We start from the raw sequence: 25,201 nt of genomic DNA on the forward strand, positions 1-25,201 counted from the left end.
TAGGATCTTTTCAAAAATCGTGCTAGAAATGTTTGTTTTGTTTTTGCAGTTGCAGCAAATGAAAGTGAAGTGTGAAACAACGTTTTAGGACGGCATTCGGCATTTTTATCAATTATTTTAAATTCTATAAATTAGTGAAAATTCAGTAATTTTTCCAGCCACTTTGAAGTATTTGAAAACTGTTCGAAAGGTTCTACCAGTATTGCTCATAGAACTAGGTCCTGCGTAAAATATGGGTCTTGGAATGCGAATGAGGAAAGTGGGTTCGATGGCGATAGTCGCGGCTGGCGGAGCTGCCGGATTTTGGTTTCTACAACGCACCTACAATGAACGGAAAGCATTTAATTCATGGACCACCAATTTTGAACCATCTACCTGTGCCAAATGGGATTTCAATTGGGACCAGTGAGTATAATTCGTTGTGTTGCGAGACTTTCAGAACTCAAATGGAATGTCTCCGGATTACACTAAATTTGTCATGTAACGATTAATAAACCTTTTAAACTTTCTATCGTCTTCATTGTAATTGCAAAATGATGATTTTGCTGCAATTTTTGTATTTTTTCAGCCGGGATCCAAGAAGTTTAGTGAAACCGTCATCGGACTTATCGGATCCTGCAGCTCAAAATCGTTTCAATGAAAAGCTCGATAAGAAAAGATCCAAAGTCGTACGGCATTTGATTTTGGTACGACACGGCCAGTACAACATGGACGGTCGGACGGACCTCGAACGGTTCTTGACGGAGAAAGGCCGAAAGCAGGCTGCCATTAGTGGAGAGCGTCTGAAAGTTTTAGGAATCGAGTTCGATAAAATCGTTCGCTCGACGATGACTCGAGCTCAAGAAACTGCCAAAATTATGTCTATTTCATTGCCTGAGTTGAAGATGTATGACGATTCTCTGTTGGAGGAGGGCGCGCCGGTCCCTCCAGAGCCGCCGGTTGGACATTGGCGGCCAGAGGCTTCGGTAAGTGAATTCAGGTGTACCATTTTCCAGTAAATTGTTTCGCCAGTAACATCTCCATTCTTTTTCCTCTAGTCTCTTCCTTTACTCTTATTTTTGGTTTTGAATGTTTTGTCTATATTTTAAATCAGTCTATATTTTAAATATAGACTATATTTAAATTAGTAATCATGTCTATATTTTAAATTAGTAATCAACATGGAATTGAGCCAATAACTTGGATAGTTTAAAGACCCAGTCAGTTCCCGTTAAAATTGTTCACCAATTGGAAAAAAGAAAATCCTCTTGGAAATCCTCTTGTTGATAGAAGAAAAAATTTAAACAATCAGTAATTTAGAAAACATCAAGCATGCACTCAAGTCAATCCTTAAAACACCTGCCTTGATAAGATGATCTAAAAGTTGCACTTTTGTAGCAGTTCTTCGAAGACGGAGCGCGTATCGAAGCCGCTTTCCGGAAGTATTTTCATCGAGCGGACCCGGATCAGAAGCAGGACACTTACACCCTGATTGTGTGCCACGCCAACGTAATTCGGTACTTTGTATGCCGAGCTTTGCAGCTGCCACCGGAGGCTTGGCTGAGGATATCGCTCGGCCATGCCTCACTGACGTGGATATCGATTTTGGATGACGGTAGGGTGACTCTGCGGACCCTTGGCGAGACTGGCCATATGCCTCGGGAGATGCTGAGTAGGTAAGTTTGACTATCTTAATTAATTGTACTGAAAAAAAGTTCAAACTAAAACGTTACTTAAAGGCAATAAAATTCAGGTCATTCTAAAGTATTATATTGAAAACGTCTATAAAATTATGAATTGTTCAGTGAGTAGTGCAAAGTATAGTATGTAGTATTTAGAAAATTTAATGCGATGACTGCCACACTGACCCAGAAGATCTTCACTTGACATAACACGAGTTATTGCTGTTTCATTTAATTTTTTACTGGGTTGTTGGATAAGTTTTTAATGCATATGTTTCTGGCAACAGATGATTCAACTCATGGTTTTTTATTCCCTCCTTTATGTACCGTCTCCCATCTACAATCCACCACATATGGTACCCAGCATCTTGATAGAAAAGCTCCTTGGTCCTTCTAGAGCATTTTCCAGGTCTCGTGTCCGTAGCTAGGTCTACACCTGAAAAATTCACCAAATGTTCATTCGAAGTCGGGCAAATGTTAGGCCAAATCTTTAAAAAATAGTACTTATTCCATTTTTTGTTTTTATTTAAAAAATACTTAGGAGGCGTTAACAAATACGGGTTCTTTGAGGAGTTGACCTTAAATAAAATAAATCATCGATTGAGTGAATAAAAATGTTGACGGGAAGGTCAATTATACATCGCGTAGCAGCGATTTGAAAACAAAAAATGAATTACATTTACATACCTATCTCTGACCGTCCAAAGTAAATTTTTGATTTCAGTCATCTTTTATTAATTTCTAAAGTATGAAAATTAAGAAACTGCATAAATGAGTTCCAATTATCTGCAAATACACAACCTTACAATGTTGTAAAGGAAACATACAAAAGACAATCAAATCCTTCCATTGCTTGGTGGGCATTTGATACGATTTCAATTTTTTTAATTAATTTTAAATGCACAATGTGCCCTACCCGGAAGGGTAGTGCAGCCTTTGACTCGCATGCAACAGCAAGAGCACCTTCGGCTCTTTAGCTCGAACAATTTGAGAGACGCGCACCCGAAGGTGTGTTCTGCACGAACATTTTTTTGAACAGCTCTGAGTATTAAGACGATCCCTGCCTACAAGGTAATCTCCCGAATTCTGTTTAGCAGAATGCGTCCGTTTGCGAATATCAAACAGGTTCGACGGACGATCAACGACGTACCAGATGTTTACTCTGCGACAAATTCTTAATCAATTCCTGGAATGCAACTTGCTGACAAACTCCAAGGCAGCATACGACCCATACTAGAACATGGCTTTCCGGCAATGCTTATTAGGCTGATTCGTGCGACGCTGGATGGATGCAAATTCTGGCATGACAAGCATGAGAAAATCTGGCATGACATCCAATTCGCTCGTACTGCTCTAATCTGCTGGTGTGTAAAGAAACGGTACCATCATTAACAAGTCTTACATGCTCCTTGGTTTTGCGGAGAACATCGACATCATTGGTGTAGGTCGCAGAGTTTATGGTCATTTCTATTCTTCCAGTCTTCCGTTTAAAGTTGCTGCAACCATTTTAGTCTGACTTGTGCTGCTTGAGAGGCGGCGTTCAGCAATGTGATTGCGCGGTAGTTGCTACAATCCAGCTTATCGTTCTTTTTGTAGATGGGACAAACGACACCTTCCATCCACTCCTGCGGCAAAACTTCCTCCACCCAAATCTTGGTAATGATAATCATTACTGGATAAATATGTTACAAATATTTATATTCTTTACTTTCTCTAAACATTCTTTGCTATCATTTTCCATTAAAATTCCAAATTTTTCATGCAATTATTTCCATTTTGGACTTTTTTTTCGTTTCCTTGTTTCCCCTCTCTTTGGTGTTTTCCCAATAATCTGGGAAGTATGCCAATTGAAAACATTTGTTAAATAAATTAACCAAAAAGGATAAAGAGCTCTCAGGGAGCGTCCACAAATTACAAATTACGCGTCGGGTGAATTAAATGTAAATGTAAATATGCCAAAGGATCCATTACTAGCACACAAAGGGGGGGGGGGTCCATCACTAGCACTCACTCCCTAGCTTCGGGTGGTATTAAAAACTTCATTCAGCAAAGAGAAAAATGAACCGCACAGCACGAAAGCACAATTCGGTCTTGGAGCTAAAGATGGTAATACCACCAACTAGTTTTGGCTTGTGATATTGAATGAAGGTGCCAATCGCTTGACAGAGATACATAGATTTAGGATTTATTATATGACACTTTTTAGATATATTTTAGTAGATTGTACACTGGCACGTACATAACAGAGTAAAGATTGTAAAAGTTGATGTTTGCTCAATGCTTGGCATTTTCCTAGGGTTGGCCATTAGACTCTTGTATTCGAATTACAAGCAGGTTATTATAATTTTCTTTTTCCATAATAGCAACCCCGAGACGATGTCAACATATTATTTAAGGTTTTGCTCATAGTTGTTTAAAAATGTTATGATTTACTTACATGTCTAATAGTAAATTTAAAAACAGTTAAAGATTGCAAAAATTGTAATTTAAAAATTTCACTTCACAACATTAATAGTTTTTGAAATATTTCTTATTTGTGTATATAGTATGGTTCAGCATCAATGTTTTAAGAGTCTGTAACGTTTTGAAAGATGCTCATTATATAAATATTGCGTATTTAAAGTTCTATCCAATTAGATATCTTTCGGATTGGTTTTTTGGCTTGATATGTTTTTAAAAACTTTTTCATGAATCGAGATGAATCAGTAGTATATAGATAGTTTTTTTTCATTACAGTATGTACTTTTTAATTTGTGTTGAAGCGTATAAGAAGAACAATGACGATAAAGCAGAAAATTTGCATGAAATATTTGTAATTTTCTGGCCATTATCCAGGATGTGCAACGTTTGGTTAGGAATACGATTCGTTGACGCTAGTGACATATTCCTGTCCATTCTTAGAGATGAACATCACAGGATAGTGACTGGGGTGATACAGCTTCCTCTTCATCGTCTTGCTCTTGTGAATCTTCCGGCTCTCCAAGAGCGTGCACAAATTCGTAGAAATCAATACGTCCGTCTCCATCGACGTCCACTTCTTTGATCATATCCTCGACTATAAACGTTGAATCGAAATTAGTGGATTGAATCTGATTATTTTAATTAATAATATAAATCATACTTTCTTCCTCATCCAAATCTTCGCCTAGACACTGAAGAACCGCCCGTAGATCGGATGCCGTAATATAACCACGGTTGTGTTTATCGAAGACACGAAAGGCATCTCGCAGTTCACGTTCCTCCTGGTCGGCCGACGTTTCGGCCACCGTATCCGTCATGTTCGACATGATGTCGACAAATTCTTCGAAACTCACGTTTCCATCACCTGAAAATGATTGCGAAATTAAACATTCTTCCATGTTAAAAAAAATACTCTTCACCATCCACATCAATCTCCAGTAGCATTTCTTGTAACTCTTCCACTCGAGCAAACTGCCCGAGCGACCTCATCACAGTTCCCAGCTCTTCTTTAGTGATCGAACCGTCGTTGTCCTTGTCGAACAGGCGGAACGCTTCTCGGAACTCTTTCATTTGGTTCTTCGAAATGAATCGTCGGTTCAAACTGTAGTTGAAGTTGCTGGAGGTGATCGATTCCGAGGTTTGTGAGCGACGCGTCTTCTGGTGCGCTCCGCTGGTGGCTGTTCCGTCGACGAATACGTTTCCATCAAGACTGGAACAGTCGCTGATCGGTTGGTTTGGGTTGTCCTCCTGCTGTCGCGGCATACTTCGATTGCTTGCTATGGAACTAACGCTGAAGTCCGAGGTGGTTCCTCCCAATCGCTGGGTGGGGTGATTGTTGCTCTGATCACTCTGGGTATTCTGACTCGATTCCAGTTCGTTTTGTTCTGGCTGCTGGTCGTTCGGGTCGTTGGTTTGCCGGGTCTGGTGAGAAGAAAGAGGGGAAGAATGAGAATAGCCAAGTGTAATAACGTGTAAGCCCTAAAATCTGTGTAATAAAACGTTCTAATCCCACAATCCGCTTGCAAACATTTCGTGAGTATCAAAAACCGCGTGGAAAACGACCCCGGTGTAGTACACCTTGATCTTTTAGCACATCTTGGTGTACGAGATATGAATACAAAGTATCTCATAGAACCTAAGCAACGTACAGTAGCCGTTCGATAACTGCAAAATGTTTACTTTTCAGTTAACGAATGCCGTTCGATAACTGCAATCCTTTTGTTTTCGTTGAGGGATACCCTTGGGAATCTTCATAATCCATGAAGGGTTTGCTTCTAAACCTTTCGTTGATTTGCTTCGGAATTCCTACGGAATCGTTCAAAGATTCGTTTCGGAATACTTCGGAGATTTGTTTCGGAATTCCTTGACTATTTGTTTCAAAATACTGACTATTTGCTTCAGAATCATTCGACGATTCGCTTCGGAATGCATCGACGGTTTGTTTCGGAATTCCTCGAAGATTTATTTAGGACTTCCTCGACGATTTACTTCGGAATCCCTCGACAAATTGCTTCAATTGCTTCAAACATCTCCAGAGGATTCACTTCGGAATCGCTGGAGGATTCTTTTCGGAATCCCTGGAGGATTAATTCGAAATCCGTGGAGGATGAATTCGAAGTCCCTCTCGACGGTTTGCTTGGGATCCCTCTACAGATTGAAGATTCTCATTGGAATCCCTGGAACATTCCCGTCAGAATCTCTACAACATTTCCGTCGGAATGACTAAAGGATTCTCATTGGAGTCCTTGGAGGAATGTTGCTTTTTTTTTGCATTTGAAATATATAAAATATTTATGAAATATGCAAAAATATCCACTGCCTACCGGTGGGAACCTGACGGCGATCCGTAACATATTGTCCTTTGAGTGTGCGGGACAAAGTCGAGCGCTACTACACTAAGACGCAATAGTCATACGCTATGCATTTGAGTCGTTGCAATGACGGCCGAGCGTCCGGTCGTTTTTGGTGGTGACATACAGGAAATGTATTATCAAATCCGCATCAGACCGGAGGACAAACAGGCACAGTGCTTTATCTCCAGGGCCAATAATGATGAACCTTGCAGGTGAACGTTATGCTATGTTATCAGAACTTTTGGCTAAACGTACACGCCCAGTTCAGCGAAGTTCGTGAAAAACCTGTTCACTATGTCGACGACTACTTCGATAGCGTGGACACAGTAGAGGAAGCGATACAGCGATCCAACGAGGTAAAGTACATCCATTCCCATACCGGTTTTCATATTAGGAATATGGTGTCAAATGCGGACATTGGAGAAGCTTGAAGAGCGAAGCAGCGGATCGACGGTACATTTCAGCCAAGATAAAGGCAGGGAATACGAGCGCGTGCAAGGTATCGTGCGGGATATGGTTAAGGACCTATTCTGCTTTGCCACCGCGTCGAATTCCGAGGAGAGCATCGTCCGACGAAACGGTTCGTCGCGCCAGTTACCATTCATGAAAAAATGCTGATTCAAGGCCTGTGGCGCACTGGGTTGCCAATGGGACAACATCGTTGGCGAAGCATAATGTAAGAAGTGGATTCGCTGGACGAACATTCTGGCGGATATCCAGACATTCAAGTTTCCACGCTGCTACTTCGACAGCGCATTATCGGATGAGGTCCAGAACGTGCAGCTGCATATCTTTGCGGACCAACTTCGGGTTCATCTGTTACTACACGACCGCGACGTTAAGGTACCAGCGGTTCTTGTGGGCGCAAACCGCTTCTCGAAGTGGACTCTCCTGGTTCGAACGATGGCGTGTGTATTTCGATTCGTGACAAACTGTAGAAAAATGGAAAGCTGCTGGAGAAACAAAACAAAAATTGTTTGAGCCGACTTAATCCGAACACCCAGCTATATGCTGCCACAGGGTGTCAATACTACCTGGAAAAACCTGGAACTTTTAGGGAATTATTTTTAACTTGGAAAAATCAGGAAATTATCAGGTTTAAGCAGGGAAATTAGTAAGAGAGAAAGTGAACATTACACAAATCTTAGTCTCCTCTCCACATCTTGATATTAAAGAGACTATCGAGATATGGAGAAATCGAGGAATGGAAGGACAATTGAAATGGATACTAGACCGTAAAAAGCTTGTTGCTATGAAAAACGACAACGAAACAAATGTCATTTCTTATTATTTTTTCTTCCTAAGCAATGGAGGGGGAATCTGCTCTGCAGCCTGGGTTGTCCAGGAAGTGCGGGGTTAGGGACCACCTCCAACAGCAAACGAGGGAGGCAGGACTACATCCCCTACACCGTTTCCATTGCCGCCAAGCCCATAGTCCCTTCGGTACAACCAGAAGGGCGGCCAGTGAACAACGCACCCTCGAGGTTAACTGCGTGTCCTTGCAGCATCGAACATCGCGACTCGCTGTTTTAGAAGAACACCATGGTATCGCATTGCCGGCTTTCCAGGTGGCCTTACCATGCCCTATGTCCTCGGAAGGTGGGAAGGGTCGACTTCGCCTGCTTCCCTCTGCACGATTGGTATAAAGAATGATGATGCCGCGTGCACCCCAAATTGACCTCTCTGCGATAGGGTCTATTCGCCAATACACAGAGGGACTTGCCGACGCGGTGCCTACGCCTGCCCCAGCCTTGACGAGGACCGCTTTTCGTCCTCGGGCTCGGAACCCGCCCGGTTGACCGACGCCGTGAAAGCGATGGTACCATGTTGTTCTTCGCGCGACCACTTGTTGGATAAAGGATCGAGTTCGACCACAGGTATGGCCCATGAAGCCGACTCCGATCCCTTGGACCACCGCTTATTTGCGCCTGAACTAGCCATCCTTGAGTCCACGCGCCACCTTCTGTGTAGCTCCGAGACGATTTGGACGATAGCCGATAAAACGGCGTTCCTGCTAACTTCATCTTTACACATCCTCCGGACTAGGTTGTCCGGGGTAGTGTCCAGACCACATGTGGCAAGCATGTGGTCACGCATTGCGCGAAAACGTGAGCACACGAACAACACGTGTTCCGCCGTTTCCTCTAAACCTGCGCACACCAAACACTCGGGCGAGGCCGAGCAAGACAGCTGCGTTACCTGTACTGTGATTTTGCAGCACGCTTAAACGCCGGGCACTTCGAACCTCCATGGGGTGATTGCTGTTCACAGCTTTGCTTGAACAAATCAAACAATTGGGAGGGTTCGTGCGGCATTGTGCCTTATGTCCCTCAATCCCCGGCAGAGATTGCTTCTGTCAGGACCTTTGCAGTCCCATTGCTTGTGCCCCAGTTTCAGGCACTTGAAGCAAACTTCGGGTTGTTCGTATATGCTCACAGGGCACACCGACCATCCCACCTTGACGCTCCCTAACTTGACTACCTTGGAGGCGTCCGCTGCAGATAGCCGAACCAATGCTACCTGTGTCCCTGCCGGACCTTTCCGTAGCCGAACGGCTGCGGTGGGCGTCTCCACTTCACACTGTCGCCGCAGTGCCGTGACGAGCTCTTCGACTTCGGTGATCTCGTCCAGGTCTTTAACCTTTAGATTCATCTCCGTCGTGAGTGCCCTCACCTTGACCGTCTCGCCTAGGACTTCCTCCGCCAACTTCTTATAGGCGGCGCCCTTTTGCAAGACGCCCTGCTTCAGCTCGAGGATCATCTCGCCCATCCGGGTACGTCTTATTCTACGTACGTCGGCGCCGAGTTCACCGAGCTTGACGTCACTCCTCATCGTCTTCAAGACGTCCGAGTACTTAGTCTCGTCCGTCTTTATGACTAGGGCATCGCCCCTGGAGCGATTGGCGCCTACCCTAGACTTCTTGCTACCCTCATCCGCCTAGGCCTTCTTTTCGGCCCTTGACGTCTTCGGTTTCCCCTTGATCTTGACCAGGGTCCAGGAGGCGTCATCCCCTCTATTTCCCTGGTCTGGGGCGGCTGAGAGTTCTCAGCCTGCCGTAACCCCTTACCTCCCCCGGTTTGGGAGGTACCTGGCCGGGGTTCAGCTTCCCAGCCCCATTACCATTGTTTGGGGTAGTAACCCTCCGCGTTTTGGAGCGGCCCCCAAGAAGCTCATCCCCTGGAGACTGTCTCCCCCGTTTTTGTGTCTGCTCCGTTGGAGCAGTCACCCCCGACATGCCCGCGAATACTTGAGCCTCAGTCTGGGTAGACTTTGGCACCACCGTCTTCGCTGGCACGCCCTCGGTCGATTCGACCTTGCCCAAATCCGCGAATTCTTGGGCCTCAGTCTGGGTAGACCTCGACTCCACGGATTTCATGGGTTTACACTTGGCCGTCCCGACCGCCCTCTCCAGCTTGGTGTTCAACATCGACTTTCGAAGCTTCATCAAGCTCCTCTTGAGGTCCTTACTGATATTATGCTTCGATGACGCAAAGTCGATGATGGCGTCCAGCTGTTCCGTCGCCACCGCGAAGGCCGAAAGCCCGTCGTGTTTGCGGTTCATCGCCTTCACAAGCCATGGGCCGTCTATAACCTCTACCGGCGTAGCCTGGGAGATGGTTAAGTGACCCACGCTGGCGCTGTGCACCGAGCTGCCGACTATTGCTTCTGGCCTCCTAGGCGGAGACCTGAACAACCCACCTCTTGCGAAGGGGTTGTCACCTACACTACTACCACTAATTGAAGAATTGACTTGTTTTTTCATTTTGGTCCCACGAGTTGCTCGGGAAAAGAGGTCCACCACGCCACAGCCCAGCATGACGCGGTAAGGGACAATTACTGTGGAGGATGCCCAGGTACCCCACAGGCTCCGTTGAGGCCTAGCTCATTATTTCACCCCCCTGGCCATGCATCCCCTCGGCAAGGGTCGCTTAACGCTTTGGGATTAGGGGTTAGGGACGATGATCCCTATTATTGCGGTATTGCTAAGCTCCTATTGTTGTGGTATCGCAGAAATACATGTAATACCGCAATAATAGGACTGACTTCAAAAAATATCGCAACGATAGGCAATTGCGTTTTATTGGCATACAAACAAAACAACATACGTTTAGCACATAGTATTTTCGAAACAAGAGTTAATAAGCATCCTATTCGACTACTGCAATGTAAAAAAAGATAAACAGTTATTTTTAAAGATTTTTTGATATCAACTTTGTTTTACGCGGTGCTTAACTTCTCCATAATAGGTCGTTTTACCCTATACGCACCCGGATCTTTTTTACACGGGTGGGTTGGATTACGACCTTTAGCGTTGAAAAACTGTGAGTTAACCCCATGAAAAAATTCACAGAAAATCAAAGAAAATTCAGGTGATATTTCAAAAGCTGTAAAAAATCAGGTTAACTGGGAAAGTAAAGAATACCAAAAAATCGTAAAAAAATATTGAGTGTACATAATTTTTTGTGAATTTTGAATCTGGTTTTGAATTAAAAAAAAGTTCTCGCAAAATTGCCGAAGGAGCTCCTGGAAGTATTTCGAAATTTTGTTGGAAATTCCGATAGGAATTTCTTTAAGAATTCTTTTGTAAAGCCCTTCAGGTTTTCCTTTGAAAATATCTTCAAAAATTCCTCCAGAAATGCTTTCATCAATCCTTTAGGAATGCCGGTTTCGGCTGATGCGATTCGATCAAAAAATCCAAAAATACACAAATCAGCTCCTAATAAATCAGCCGAAAACTATATAAAAGTTTATTTAATCATCATGCAATGTTCTGTGAAATTGTTCTGTAGCATACCAACTGCCGTTTTTGCAATTCTGAGGTCAATCGAGCAATCAGAACCAATTTCCAGATCGAATGAGTGACGGAGGTGTATTTTCCTATACATTTTGGCTGAAATTCCCATACAAACTTCAAATCAAATGCGCCAGCTTATGCAACAAGCGATTAAGCTGAAATTTTCAGAGATTGATTTTCTCACCCAAAGACACAATTCTGGGGGGTGCCCCGTGGAATTCGACAACATTTTTTTCTCCCCATACTAATCTGGGCCAGTCTAATGCCGATAAAGGTTGGCAAGAACAATTCGATTTCTGTTAAAAGTAATTATGTTCTATAAGCAGAGTTATTTGAAAATTATTGAACTGTAACTATTATGTTAGTTTTAATTTTGATTTGGGATATGAGACACATGCATATGAAATGCTGTTAAATATATGCACTTAATTGGATTGCAGCTTCTCATGAAAAGCCGATGCGACGAAGAATCATTTTTCCGGTTTCTAGAAAAGTGAAGAAGGAAATATTTTTTGCATTTTTCCTCATGCACATGACCTCCTGCTTAAAGAATTTGCCCTTGTAACATACACACATATTTGATTCCTACGAATTACACCAAAAATACGAATGGGTAATATTCCATATATTCGTAGGTTCACTAACTTCAGAAAATTATTAGCATTCGTAGATTTCTTATACGAATCCGCAAATCCGCCAAGAGCTTTAATTTCCACAGATTTGGCATCGTTGCCCGTAAGATGAAAAAGTGCTTCTCGCCTCAGCCACTAGGTTGCATGTTATCGAGCCGAAGGCCATCTGTTGTCGGGAAGTGTAACCATGACAAAGTTTTATAACAAGTTTAAAACGGTCATGAAGTAACCAGAGTTGGCATAGCGCACGCATGATCCACGCAGAGCACACATCTTCCAACAATTTGTGTGTAGAGCGCTGTTTCTCACTACTGCGAACTAAACCAGCCGCTCACTCCCAAGCTCCATGACGCTGCGCGAGAAAAGGTTTGTGTGAGCAACTAAACATTTTATGTGAGAGCTGCTGCGTTGCTGCCTTCGGTTCTGCGTCGCATCTGAGCGGGGGCAAATGATGGCTCAGTGCCGTAGCGCTGCGCGTACACTGCTGCGTGCACTTTTCTGTGCTCTCGCAGTGCTAAAGAAAAAGCTAATGAATCGGCGTGCTAAGTGCAGTATATGAGCGTCGATCAATAAGTTGGTTTGCTTGTTTGGTGTCTTTGGTAATGGATTATTTTTTCGTGAAGATGAAGGTCCCACATACGGGGTGATTTGAAAAATATCTGTATAATACAATACAGGTAAACGATATTACATTTTTTTTGTTTTTTCTTGAATTAGAAATGAAATGAGAATTATTCTAAACGTTGACGAAATGGACTTTTGTGCTTTTACTGTTTTTCCGTAAATAATAATTTTGACTTTTGGTTAAAACTAATTTAATTTCAAACGTGAGAACATGGTTGAATGTCGTCAAATTTCCTGGAAGCATAATGTGGAGGCACAATTATTATCTTCTTCTTTTTCTTCTATATAGAAATGAGTTGATCTGCGTTCGTATCCGCAAAATGGCCAGATGGATTTTCTCCATTCCTTCTGTTCTGTTAGTTATAACCTTCGATAGATATTTAGGTTCTTAGGTTATTTTATCATGTGAAAATCACGACTAAAACCGACAATATTGCGAAAAAAAATCTGATTCGTATGGAAATTTTGCATGTGCTGTTCACAACGCGCATTCATTTTCTTCGGCACTGAATTTCGTTCAACAACTATCGCTTAACTTTAAAAAAAACCTCACACTAATTTTTTATTGCTGAAATCCAACAAAATCTTGCTGATTTTGTTTGTGCTGTTAATCTAGCAATTTTTTCTGCAAAAAAATACTGATCAACCAACAAAGTTGAATCTAAATAAATGACAGTTTGTTTGCTGAACCTTCAGCAATAAGGAATATCAAGTAGCTGATTTATCAATATTTCCAGCAAAAAGATTTTTTTTACTCGTATATATGATTGGTAAGAGCACCTCCACGGGAGTCCCCATCTGGGTCCCTATCGCTATCTCCGGGCCCTTTATAGGGACTCACTTTTATACCGGAGGTATCTAAACGGGAATGTAAAATAAGAACGCAACTCAAAATTTGCCATGAGTTTCGAAATTTAGCTGGGTTGCTAAATTTCCATACAGGGTTGTTATTTTGTGAAACGTCACTTTGGTATTGACAAAAAATCTGTTTTTATTTTTCAGAACAATTTCGACGTAAATTATTTAAATAGCAAGGGAATTATTCATTTTTTTTACCTAGTGGCCCACTTTAACTCCGTGAAAAAGTAATTACCTGGATCAGCTATAATTAGGAGCGAGTCGCACTAGCGCCCGCTAGAGCCCGACATATTCATGGATTTTTCGCGAAAGAAAATTCTACTGTTTTTATTTTGAAAGTTATACACAATACATTTTATTTCAAACCATGATCAGTTTTTACCTTGTATAAATGTTGCTATTTTAACTACTTAAAACTGTTTCTCATTTGGACGATGATGTCAATCGATTACAAATAAAAATTACTTTCTTTTGATATATTGATTTTACTCCTGCGTCATGAAATGCGCTTTTTATGAGTTTTTTGAAATTGTGCCACTGGTGGGGGGTTTAAGCGCAAATTCAGGACGTTTTCAAATCGCTCAATTTTTCTACCTAAACAATATGTACGAAAGTTTAATTGGGCTCTATCACTATGCCATTCATACTGTTTTCATAGGTTCATTTCCTGCCAATGGGATGGTAATTTCGACTGATTTCAAAATGGTTCAAACCAATAACCATGATACCAAATATACTATATTAACAATATGATTCACTCTCACGAAATTTTGGCGACACCACATGTGGCGCCAGCTCGCGTCCGAAAGGATCGATACACGTAAATCGAACTACCCAAAATATGACGATCGTTTTACACACTTCAAAATGTCATAATGAAAAAAATAGGGATGCTTGATGTTTTTTGCAAACTTAATCGATTATGTTTAATCGAATGCAAATGGAAAATCAAATGTTATAGCAGAAGTGTGGTAGGCATATTTTTGTGGAAATGTATAATAAATTTGATATAGCTCGTTGAACTGTATCCGGCGGGACCATGCCGGTGCACCTACTCGCTCTCTGTTTCGCACACCATGTTGCTGTTTGCTCATTTGACTGCAACACTTTTATCAAATGTACTATTGTCGCGCTAATCTTTTCCTAGAATGCTGCGGCGGTCTTACACTCGCAGGCTCGGAAGCAGGAAGCCGCAGTATTCTATTTTATCTCGAGATGCATAATATACTAACAATATGATTCACTCTCACGAAATTCTGGCGACCCCACATGTGGCGCCATGATACACGATACACGTTATAATTAAATTACCCAACATATGACGATCGTTATACACACACACTTACGGAGCCGAATTTATTGAATTCAACATTTGGCAAGCAAACATTACTGCTAGGCAATGGTTAAACTCACTGGTATTTTTAACAGCAAGGAAGTGACCCTGATCAATTTACTGTTTTGTTACACTTTTTGAATTTAAATGTAAATTAACAAAATTCGTAGAGATTTATAGATTTATAATTTATAGATATATAGATGCATAAGAGTTTACAAAATGATTGTTTGAGCTCGAAAAACGATGGAATTCCGACATTCAAGACTTAAGGATTTTTGAAAACGTAACGATTTTTATCACATTTTCAAGGATGATGTGATCAAAATATTTTACCTACTTGTGAGATGAGCATTAGGGTGATTAGGCTCATCTGATTCTTTACCATGTTCTGAGTTTCCCCTGAAAATTTGAGCTCATTTGGATTAAAACTGATTTAGCACAAGCCGTTTCAAGTTTGCATGCAAATTAGTATGGAGAAAATTATTTTTTCGTTGTACTGTTAATGAAGTTTCCCCATCAAGCGCAGGTTAAAAGAAAACCTACATAGCTAAAAGGAATACTCAACAGCTTTCACTCAGTGTAAACCGCATCTCAATTAATCGTTCCAATAATTCATGATTAGACAATGTTTTCACCACGTAAAACACTTTTTTGGTAGTTGAGTTGCATTATAAATATATTAGGGAGAAATATCAATATATTCAAGGGAGATTATATATTGCTGTTACAATTATTTTAAACTGATATTTGAAAACCATCCCTAGAGCGAAATAAAACTTGTAATGATGCTTGGGATATCACCGCATGGCTAAGGAAGGCTTTTATATTACTATGGTAGATTATTGTTTAGCATGATCAATCATTTTGAATAATTTTATGACACCAGTTAAACTTATTCATTCGCATAACAAGTTTCAATTTTGGCAGGTGTTTAGAAAGAATTGGGTTTATATGAAAAAGATATCGAACCAGTGCATAATCTCCATCCAAGCGTTTCTCAGCTATTTTCAGAGGATTTCATACATTTATCGAGTTTGGCTTCGTTATGCTCTTTGACGCTTGAGCTTCAATAAACAAGTTATTTAGACTATAACTTGGTAATAATCGATTCCTCCTTAATTTTTTATATGATGATTGGAAGAAAAAAATCGAGGAAACTCATTTAGTAGTGACGTGGTAAATAATTGACTGTTTTACAACTAAAAGGTTCCGTTTAAGGGAGAAAAAAAAGTTGTTTGGGACCCTCGGTAGATTTTTTTCAAATAGTCACGAAATGAACGCCTAAAGGGTCAAACACAATGGACACGTTTGCGTGCGTTTTGACAGTTTTCCCATGTGTTTGGCCCATAAGAGCTATATTTTCACGTAGTGAAAGTATTAGCGATGCTCATTTTTTTTTGTCACACACCGCGTTGAATTATCTTGATTTTATGAAATCAATGATGATTTCTTTTCAAATTAACTCGCATGCATAATCCCATTTTTGAGAATTCCCAAATTGTTATCAATTGGTGAATATGATTTGACAGAGAGGAACGTACTTTTGTGAACAAACTGCCCGATATGAGAATCTGATATAAATACAATTCAAACATAATTACGTTTGTGGTACAATCTCTCTAGATAAAAATGAGTTTGAATTTCCTTTGAGGCAATATAACTCACGAACGGGTTGACCGATTTGTACGGGTTTCTCATTAATCGATTCGTCTTGAGGACTGCTGTGTTATAAAATATCACTAAATTTTGAGGAGAAAGTTGAGAAATTGTGAAAATATAATTTTGATGCGAGTGGTAAAGAAACCCAATACGATCGCGCTAAAAATGATCTAGAGTGCGGCGCTGAATGAACTCAACAATTGACAGTAAGAATGCAAAATATAGTTGACTCTGTAAATCTCGATGTTCTATATCTCGATATCTCTCCCTATGTCGATGGTTTCCTCGGTCCCTTCAATCTACATACATTTTGGCTTTCTACATCTCGATAACTTCCCTATCTTGAAATCTTTCTATCCCGATGTGTTGTAATCGTATTTTGTTCTGGATTCACTCTCCTTACACACTCAGTTCAGCTCGGCTTTTTTTCATTCTTTTGCCGAGATCCGCACAGCCGAGCGCTCGGTTTGAGAATTTCTGCTGATATATCAGCTGAAAAAGTAATTTGTTTACTGCGGCACTCAAGGGAGCCACCGTAATCATACGTCTATTTAGCCGATATTTCAGCAAACGAACTTAAACCGAGATCGGTGAAAAAATTTAAGTGTGTATGTCGATATGTTCAAATTTTTAGGCTACTAGACCATATTTGGACGATAACAATACAGATCAACAATAAGCAATGATATTTGTTTTGTTGTCGTTTTCCATAGTAACATGCTGTTTTGGATCTAGTACCCTTTTTTAATTTTCCTTCCATTCCTCGATCTCTCCCTATCTCGATGGTCCCTTCAATATCGAGATGTGGAGAGCGACTGTAGTATAATCCCGAGCAAGGTCGGGTACGTTCAACTAGTTTTTATTGCGAAAGTATCGAAAAATAATCTATTAAATCCCAAAAAATATCTGATATTGGATACGAAATCGAGAAAGCACAATAAAATAGGCGTAATTAAGTTTAGCCGAAATATCTCACCGTAATGCTACGTTTTGAAAGGGCAAGTGAATTGAACAGCTTAGTTTAATGCAATTTACTTGCCAAGAGTTGAACATGTTCAACTTACTGTCCGTTCAAGTGAGTTGAGCGAAGGTGTTTGGACGCGTTTAATCCAAGCGACTTGTTCAATTCACTTTCCATGTCTAAATGTAACCAAATAATCATACCCATTATGATAAGCGTAACATAACAAAACGCAATCGGATGATGGCTTTCCACTCAAGATACATATTCATTCAATCAATGGTGGGCAGCAAAAAGTTTTCAATTCATAATAAGTTGCAACGCAGGTGTTAAGTTCCAGTAAAATTTAGGACACCGAAGAGGAAGAAGAATGATGCATTGGAATAATATCGATAATATTCAGAAAGAATTAATCAAATTTCTTGCTGAAGAAAATGATAGAAATGTTTACAGTGGAACAATCATTTAAATGTTTGCGGAACGGCTTTCACAGTTTGAACGATTGAAGCAAAGATGTTTTTTTTTCTTCCTAAACAATGGAGGGAGAATCTGCTCAACAGACATCCTGGTTTGACCAGGAAGTGCGGGGTTAGGGATCACCGAGGGAGGCAGGACTACATCCCCGACCCGCTAAACCGTTTCCATTGCCGCCAAGCCCATAGTCCCTTCGGTACAACCAGAAAGTAATGCTTCAAAGGGGGGCAAAGGTGTAGTTTGTCTGCTTTGCACTGCTTCATCGAAATATTTACAGTAGTGTTTGCATTTAACAAAGTCGATATTTTGCATTTAACAAAGTCGATAATCGATTTATTGAAAAATGTATGGACATCTCCACACTGTAAAATGTCATCGAACAACTGTATGACTACTCACCGGAAGATGGCAGGAGGGTTTTCCAGCACAAGCTAGAAAAAAACATGTTTAGATTCCTCTTTGCTCGCTAGATGCTGTTGTTATCACCGGCAAATTGTTCGCCATTTCGTTGAATGGAAAAACTCGAAGTGAACCATATTGTTAATATAATATATTTGATGATACGCTTTTCGCTAGTTCAAACCATAATTGAATATCCTACAACTCGTGCTGAAAAAATCATCCTTCTGCAACTAGTTGCACAACCTACTATTTTATGATAACATTCTCTCGAGAATGATAAAACAATTAAACTTGTCATCATATCGCAAAATCTGTTAAAGAATAAATGCGACACTTGATTATTTTAACCCTCTCGCGCATGTAGGGGTTTGTTAATTTTTCTATGTGAACTATCATACATTTCCCAACCTTTCTATTCACCAAAGGCCTGACCATTATATTACTGAAGGCCACTACGCATTCGTAAGTACAATCGTGGCTATCCTTAATTACACGTAGGTCCAATTCCGATTTTTAGTAGAATTTCATTGAATAATAATGAATAATAACGAACAATAATGTTGTTCACTTACGCATGCATGGGGGTTATTTATTTGAAATATTTTCCTTTATATGAGTTAAAAAAAAAAGTTCACATAATCAGGCCCTGTTTTCGCAGAATAAGGTACTTCTGCGGTAATGTCTTATTAGCTCAAAATATCATGCGGTATTGAGCTTAATCTAGAATTAAAAAACACAATAATATATGTAGCATAAAAAAAATCAAAATATCACGCAACGCTTTCTGCACCCTATTTACTTGATTCTTTTGGGAATTATTATTCCCTAACGGAATCGCAAATCAACTCAATTTTGGGTTGAATCTGCCTTCACAGTGGAAAAAGCCAAATTTAAGTAAAATGCACAAAATCGGAGAGTACCAACTTTGCCCACCACAAGGTTTTATCAATTCAAATTTAAATTGTTTTACTTTCGACATGAGTTTGAACCTCTAGGGTTCGTTCACAAATTACGTAAGGCTAAATTTGGCAATTTTTGACCACCCTTCGTAACACTTTTTGTGTAAGTGGTTTCTTTTTTTGTATGAATCGTAATGCTCGGTGTGATCTCTCCCCGTTCGTAATTTGTGAACAGCTCCTAATGGTTAAAGTCTTCTAACCGTGTAACACCAAATCCACCGTTTTGTAGCTTATTATACTTCCATTCATATAACATTTCATTATCGCAGTGACTTCATTAGACATCTTCCGTCTTCTGCAATAAACGAACTCTACTCTTTATCTCAAACATAGCTAAGCGCAGTGTGACCTGCGTACTCTGCTCTGCGCACTCAGCGCTGCGCGCTTAACTGTGCTCTTATTTTATTTTATCTGCTGTGCGTGGATTTTTGCGAAGACCACTTTATCAAGAAGACTGGCAGCTCTGGCATTTTTCCATACAAGCGGTCAACTTCATTGCCGACAGAGCCTCTTCTGAGTTGAAGTGGTAGCTTGTTATCTGTGTGGTAGTGATCTAAGCTGACAAAAGTAAATGGGATTTAATAAAGGTGCGGAGGAAGTCGATGTCTGCTAGTGTTAGTTAATAGTCAACAAATAACTTTTAGAAGAAATATTTTCCACAGTAGGGAAAAGTAGAATTCTACTCTAAATTGTGTCGACATTGCGAATACAGATACAATACTTGGGATCGCAATATGATAAAAATTGTCATGAAGCGTGTATACTAACTATCTATTTTCGCAAATCGCCAGTACAAATCAATTAACATTGGCCATCCACGATTATGCCTTCATTTAATTGCCTAGCTTCTGGCTATTAGTCAACTGGCACCACGAAGCCTCGCCGCTTGGTTCGCCGGGTTACAAAATTTCTCTTTATGTTTATTTTGCTGAAGATCTACCAACACAAGCAAACGTCGATGAACTCCGCACCTTTATTATTTGCAATGGAATATAGCTGTCAAAACAAACCACACGGAATCACAAATCAGCTAAGTTTTTACAGGCAGAAAAATTCCTCATGAAAATGAGTGAAACAAAAGATTATTATTATTTTATTAATGAGGTTTTCGGCCCTGGGCCGGTTCACCTCGCATAAAACAAAAAGAGTTTTTCGTGGCAATTCAGAAAAAACACAAGGGACTAATTCGGAATTATTATTTGTATGAAAATCTCGCATGGGCAGTTCCTTAGTACTTAACACCAATCAAGAGAGAGAGAGTCAGAGTGTAAGTTTAAAGTTGAGGCTGTTTACTTAGTTTTGTATGCTTTAAACTTATTTCTTTGGGGTCTTTTTTGTGTTCTTATCCGTTTGTCTACAAAATAAAGTGTTGTTTTTAAAGTGTTGTTGTTGGTTTAAAAACGAATTTGAACCTATTGGAACGGTTGAAACATCAAAACCTGAAAAGCGATAAAATGAGTTTTATTTGCATCGGAAAATTATTAATCTGTCAAAATTCTGGCTTGCTCCAAGGTAGCATAATCACGGCTAGTGAATTAACATTCTCAATATTTGCCGTTTTTTCTATATATTACCATCTATTTTTGTTATCTATCATCTGAATTTTCTCAATGAATTATTAGCAAAGACTAGTTTCCTACTCAGGCGCTAATGTATATGTGCAAACAGCCAGCATGAGTTAACCGCCGGAAATTTGAATGGCGAAAAACTATTTGGTACTATTTCTGTACACGCCCGTTTCAAATTACTCAAAGACTAAGTGAAATTGACGTCTCTTTTTTCTGACGGAAATCTTTCTCATTTTTTCGTAAAAAGTGGAACTAATCAAAATTTGAGTAGTTCCACTTTTTACGAAAAATTAGTAAGATTTTCGTGAGATAAAAAGATACGGCAATACAATTTCACTCAGTCTCTGAGTGAAGAGTTCATTTTCTACTATGTCTAGGATAGCATAACCTTTTCGAACTTTTGGGTTTTTAGGCAAGGTAATGATAAAAATTAAGAAAAATCTAGAGAGTAAATTGTTTCAAATCAAATCATGAAAACAGTCTTCAGTCGAAATGTGAAGGAAATTAGCAGGTCCGTACGGAAATTGATATAGAGTGCGGCACTTTAATCGTCAGCTCAAGACAAAACTCCGAATATTATTCGGCTTAAAGTTATGTTGATCTCATAAAATTGAAATACGTTTAATCTCAGTGTACTTCTCGAGAGTTTTTTTAGCATAATTTAAATGTGGTTTTGATATATTTTGATTGATCGTGTAACTGAGGATACAGTGTCAATTCACTCACACAAACAAACATAGTACCACCTCGGCTCACCGACAGCGCTGCTAACAGTGTCGCCCGATTTCAGGCTGTGTTGCCAGTCTTCTTGATAATGTGGTCTTCGATTTTTGGCTCCTTCTCATTTTTGCTTTTGCACACATTCGATGCGAACTGTGTGGAATAGCCGGGATCGTGCGTATCGTTTGAGTTGAGAAACATAACAGCGCGCACTCTCTCTCTCACTGAAAGTAAATGTGTGCTGTGCGCGAAATCTCTTGCTCTTGATACGCACTGGGGAGTATGCCATCTCTGGAAGTAACCAAGGAGAATTATTGAGGTTATCACAAAAGCCATTGAGCTATTTATCGCCAGATTTTTTGTTTTCATAAAAAGGAATGTCGCCATGTTGAAATAATGATCAACGTCATAGCCGTGATTGAAAAAATACATCAATTACGATCAAATACACTATACATTGGTGGAATTAAATTATTTCTGAGGTTTTTTGATAAAAGCACGGTTACTTTATAACAAACTATTTGAAATTGAATTATTTTGAGCAGTTTGGAAAATTATTAAATTTCCTATTTTCATGTGATTATTCGATAATTTCAAGGCGCGTTGATTTTAAGCTTCTACAAACTCAATATTCACGATAAATTTGGTTGCGCATGTCATTTTGTTGTATGAAACACTTAAATAATATTTCATTTTCAACATCAACCATTACAAGTAAAATCAGAAGCATTATTTTCAACACATCAGCTTTACATAGGGGACATTGTTATCTAGTGAAAATATAAACAAAGACAATGGAATGACAACAAACATATGAAATAATATGAAATTGAAACAGTTTTATTGTTACTCTTATGATGGTCACGACAACCTCTTATAGAGTATCAACAAATTCAATACAATGTTTTATTGCAGTTTTATTACTACTCTTAATACGGTTTTAATAACATCTTCTAGATTGGTCCATTAGGCCGGAAGGCTATCTTAATGATGTTATGAAGATGTTTTGGTGGAGTTACTAGTTTTATTAGCAACTGGTCATGAAAACCTCTTATAGAGCATGATAAATCTTAAAATGTTACTTGGGATTCCTTTCTTCCCTTGGTAAATTCTGGGTAAATTCCTTCGGATATTCTATTAAAAAATCCTTCTTAAATTTCACTGGAAATTCATTCCAAAATTACTTTAAAAACCTCTTGATAATCCATTCATTATTTCCTTTGAAAATTTCACCTGAAATAATTTTCGAAGAGATTCCTAAAAGAATTTCTGAAGGAATTCCGGAATTAAATATCAGAAAATATTGCGATTGAAAGGATTTTAGATTAAAGGATTTTCGATGGAATTTCTGAAGAAATTTCCAAAAGACTTCCTAAAACGATTTCCGAAGAAATTCCTAAAGGAACTTTGGAAGGAATTCCTGAAAGAATTTCAGAAGGAACTCTTGAAGACATATTTGATTGAGTTCCTTGGGGAATGTTCGGAAGAATTACTGGAACAATTAAAGAATGTCAAATTTATTCTGGAATTCTTTCTGAAATTCTTTTAGAAATTTATTCGGAAATTCATTTAGGTTTTTTCCGGAAGTTCCTAGAATGTTTGAAGGGATTTTCGAAAAAAAATTCAAATAATTTTATGGACAGATTTTCGAGGGAATGGATTTTCCGAATTATCCAAAGGAATGAAATTTCCAACTGAAAAGAATTGGTGTACCTGTTTCCAGTTGAGTCGAATATCTGGAGAAATTCTCGTCAGAACTCCACAAATAATTTCCAAATGATTTTTTTTTTGAAAAAGTTTCTAAAAGAATTTCAGACGAAATTCCTAAAGAAAATTCCAAAGGATTTTTTACTTAAGGTTTTTTTATGGGGTTATACAAAAGAGTTACGACTGGAAGATTTGATGCTACACTGGAGGATATAAAAGACAAGCTCGACCTGTATAATTGGCCTTTCCAATGGTTAATTAAAATTGAATAATATAGCGTTTTTTAAAGTAATTTCTTTTATAGTTTTTTGAAAATTTGCTAGACGAATTATTTAAGGAATTAGCTAAAGTTTGTCTACATGAATTTTCGAAGAAATTTCTGGAATAATATCTCAAGGAATTTCCGGACGAGTTTTAAAATGAATTCCTTAAGAATTCCGGCTAGAATGCCTGAAAGATTTTTTGAAGAATCTCCTGAGGTATTTACGAAAAATGTCTGGATGATTTCCCGTTGGAATTTCTGGATGAATTCCTGGGATAACATTGACGATTTTTTAAAGACATTTTAGTCTCTGAGGGAACTCCTGAACCAAGGATTTCTGGGGTTTCGAAGACAATATCCGAAAATGTTTCTAGAAAAGTATTTTAAAGACTTCCTAGAAGTTTCCCAGTAAATTGCTTAACAACTTCTAGACGACAAAATACAATTAAAAGATCGTAATGTTTGAAAATGCATAAAGTGAGCAAAGAAAGAATTCAAGCATTCAATGTTATCAAATATGCATACATAGGCTCAAAATATTTTTTTTTTAAAGCTTTATTTAGGTGTTTTTAATCTCGAAATTAAGTTCAATACCGGTTTCAAAATAAGTGTGGAAGCCGCCTTTAGGGAAAACAACGTTTTTACTGATAAACGTATTTGAAACGTATATTTAATGTATTTTTCATAATCGGGTTTTTCATAATTTGAAAATGAGTCGCCACCCTGTGCCATTAATTACCAAGACAATTGCATAAGAGTTTGTGCAGGGATATAGAACAGTAGCAGATAAGGTCCAACAACCGTAAATCTATCGATAACAATTTTTTATCCAACTGTGAATACATCTCGTACATGCAGTCAACTTCTTCAAATGTTATTTCAAATCACGCGGTGAACCTCAACCTTACGTTTTATTGCCCTGAAAAGTAGCACCAATCGAATCATTCATGCGAGTGCTGCTTAGTCACTGCTTCAACAATGTCAAGGAGAGCAAAATGCACCTCATACCGAGTGAGCACGTTAATGCCATTAGATCCCACTGGACGATGTTATAAACTTCCAACTCCCTGCTGATGACAATGTTACCGATTCCTCGGAATCGTCTGATGTCGGACATAGTAGGTAAGACATTCGAAATGTTACTGCTCACCCGCAATGATCCGCTTTAAGATCATGTTGAGGAAGCTAGTGAGGAGCAATGACACTGGTTAAGTCCGTAAATTTCTGCTGATTGGTTTCTGAAGAATAAAGACTCTGTGCAATAAAGGCTCAACTCGAAATCTGTTCAGAAATGACGTTTTGATTTTCTTTCAAAAAATGAAACTAATTAGTTTCGTTTGTTTCTGCAAAAAAATTAGAAAAATAAATATATTCGATGATTTATACGATTTTTTCGAAAAATCGTCAAATTTGAAAATTAGCATGACTTTTGATAAATATTGCAAATCTCGACCTGGGTCTGTCAAACCTCAAAATTTTTGAATTGTGCCAGTACTGCACGAAACCATCGAATTATACCTACTTGCATTGTGTGAAGTAGAATTCATTGAAATAATAAAGTGTTTGAAACTGAAAAAAATGTAGATAACGTTTCTAGGTCAACTTACTTTTTCTTTTAGGGCATGAAATCAATTGACCAAAGGGTTTTTTTCGCTCAACAAATTTAATTGTCCCAAACCGCCGAAGACTTCAAATAGGTTTAATTTATTTCATTCCTCCTTTTTCAAACGAACACCGAAACACCAACAGGAGAATTTATCAAAACTTTT

At 39.2% G+C, this 25,201-nt stretch overlaps 2 protein-coding genes across 13 annotated transcripts in view; one reads left to right on the top strand and one right to left on the bottom strand.

The window, feature by feature from the left end:
- The first annotated feature begins 35 nt into the window (after positions 1-35).
- Positions 36-1,749, top strand: LOC134227801 (serine/threonine-protein phosphatase Pgam5, mitochondrial-like). 2 transcript variants are annotated; one of them, XM_062709481.1, is made up of 3 exons: positions 36-405; positions 569-965; positions 1,381-1,749. In XM_062709481.1, exons 1-3 carry the CDS (start codon positions 233-235, stop codon positions 1,657-1,659), a joined length of 849 nt encoding a protein of 282 aa, XP_062565465.1. In that variant the 5' UTR covers positions 36-232; the 3' UTR covers positions 1,660-1,749. The 2 variants fall into 2 exon arrangements, with proteins under 2 accessions (XP_062565465.1, XP_062565464.1); XM_062709480.1 differs by having other exon boundaries at positions 37-405; positions 1,378-1,749.
- A 2,071-nt stretch (positions 1,750-3,820) lies between these two features.
- LOC134220055 (calmodulin-like) overlaps positions 3,821-25,201 on the bottom strand; it is a 79,234-nt gene continuing 57,853 nt past the window's right edge. For 10 of the 11 annotated variants that reach the window (XM_062699007.1, XM_062699004.1, XM_062699005.1 and 7 more), the window contains 3 exons: positions 5,042-5,543; positions 4,783-4,986; positions 3,821-4,716 (listed from right to left, as the gene is read on the bottom strand). In XM_062699007.1, coding sequence (XP_062554991.1) covers positions 4,559-4,716; positions 4,783-4,986; positions 5,042-5,543 — 864 coding nt within the window. In that variant the 3' untranslated portion in view covers positions 3,821-4,558. Of the gene's footprint in view, positions 4,717-4,782; positions 4,987-5,041; positions 5,544-6,445; positions 6,611-25,201 lie in introns of those variants that run through there. The other variant, XM_062698998.1, reaches the window with a different exon arrangement.

The sequence above is a fragment of the Armigeres subalbatus genome, chromosome 3 (genome assembly GCF_024139115.2).
Source record: "Armigeres subalbatus isolate Guangzhou_Male chromosome 3, GZ_Asu_2, whole genome shotgun sequence".
In the NCBI taxonomy this organism is placed as follows: domain Eukaryota; kingdom Metazoa; phylum Arthropoda; class Insecta; order Diptera; family Culicidae; genus Armigeres; species Armigeres subalbatus.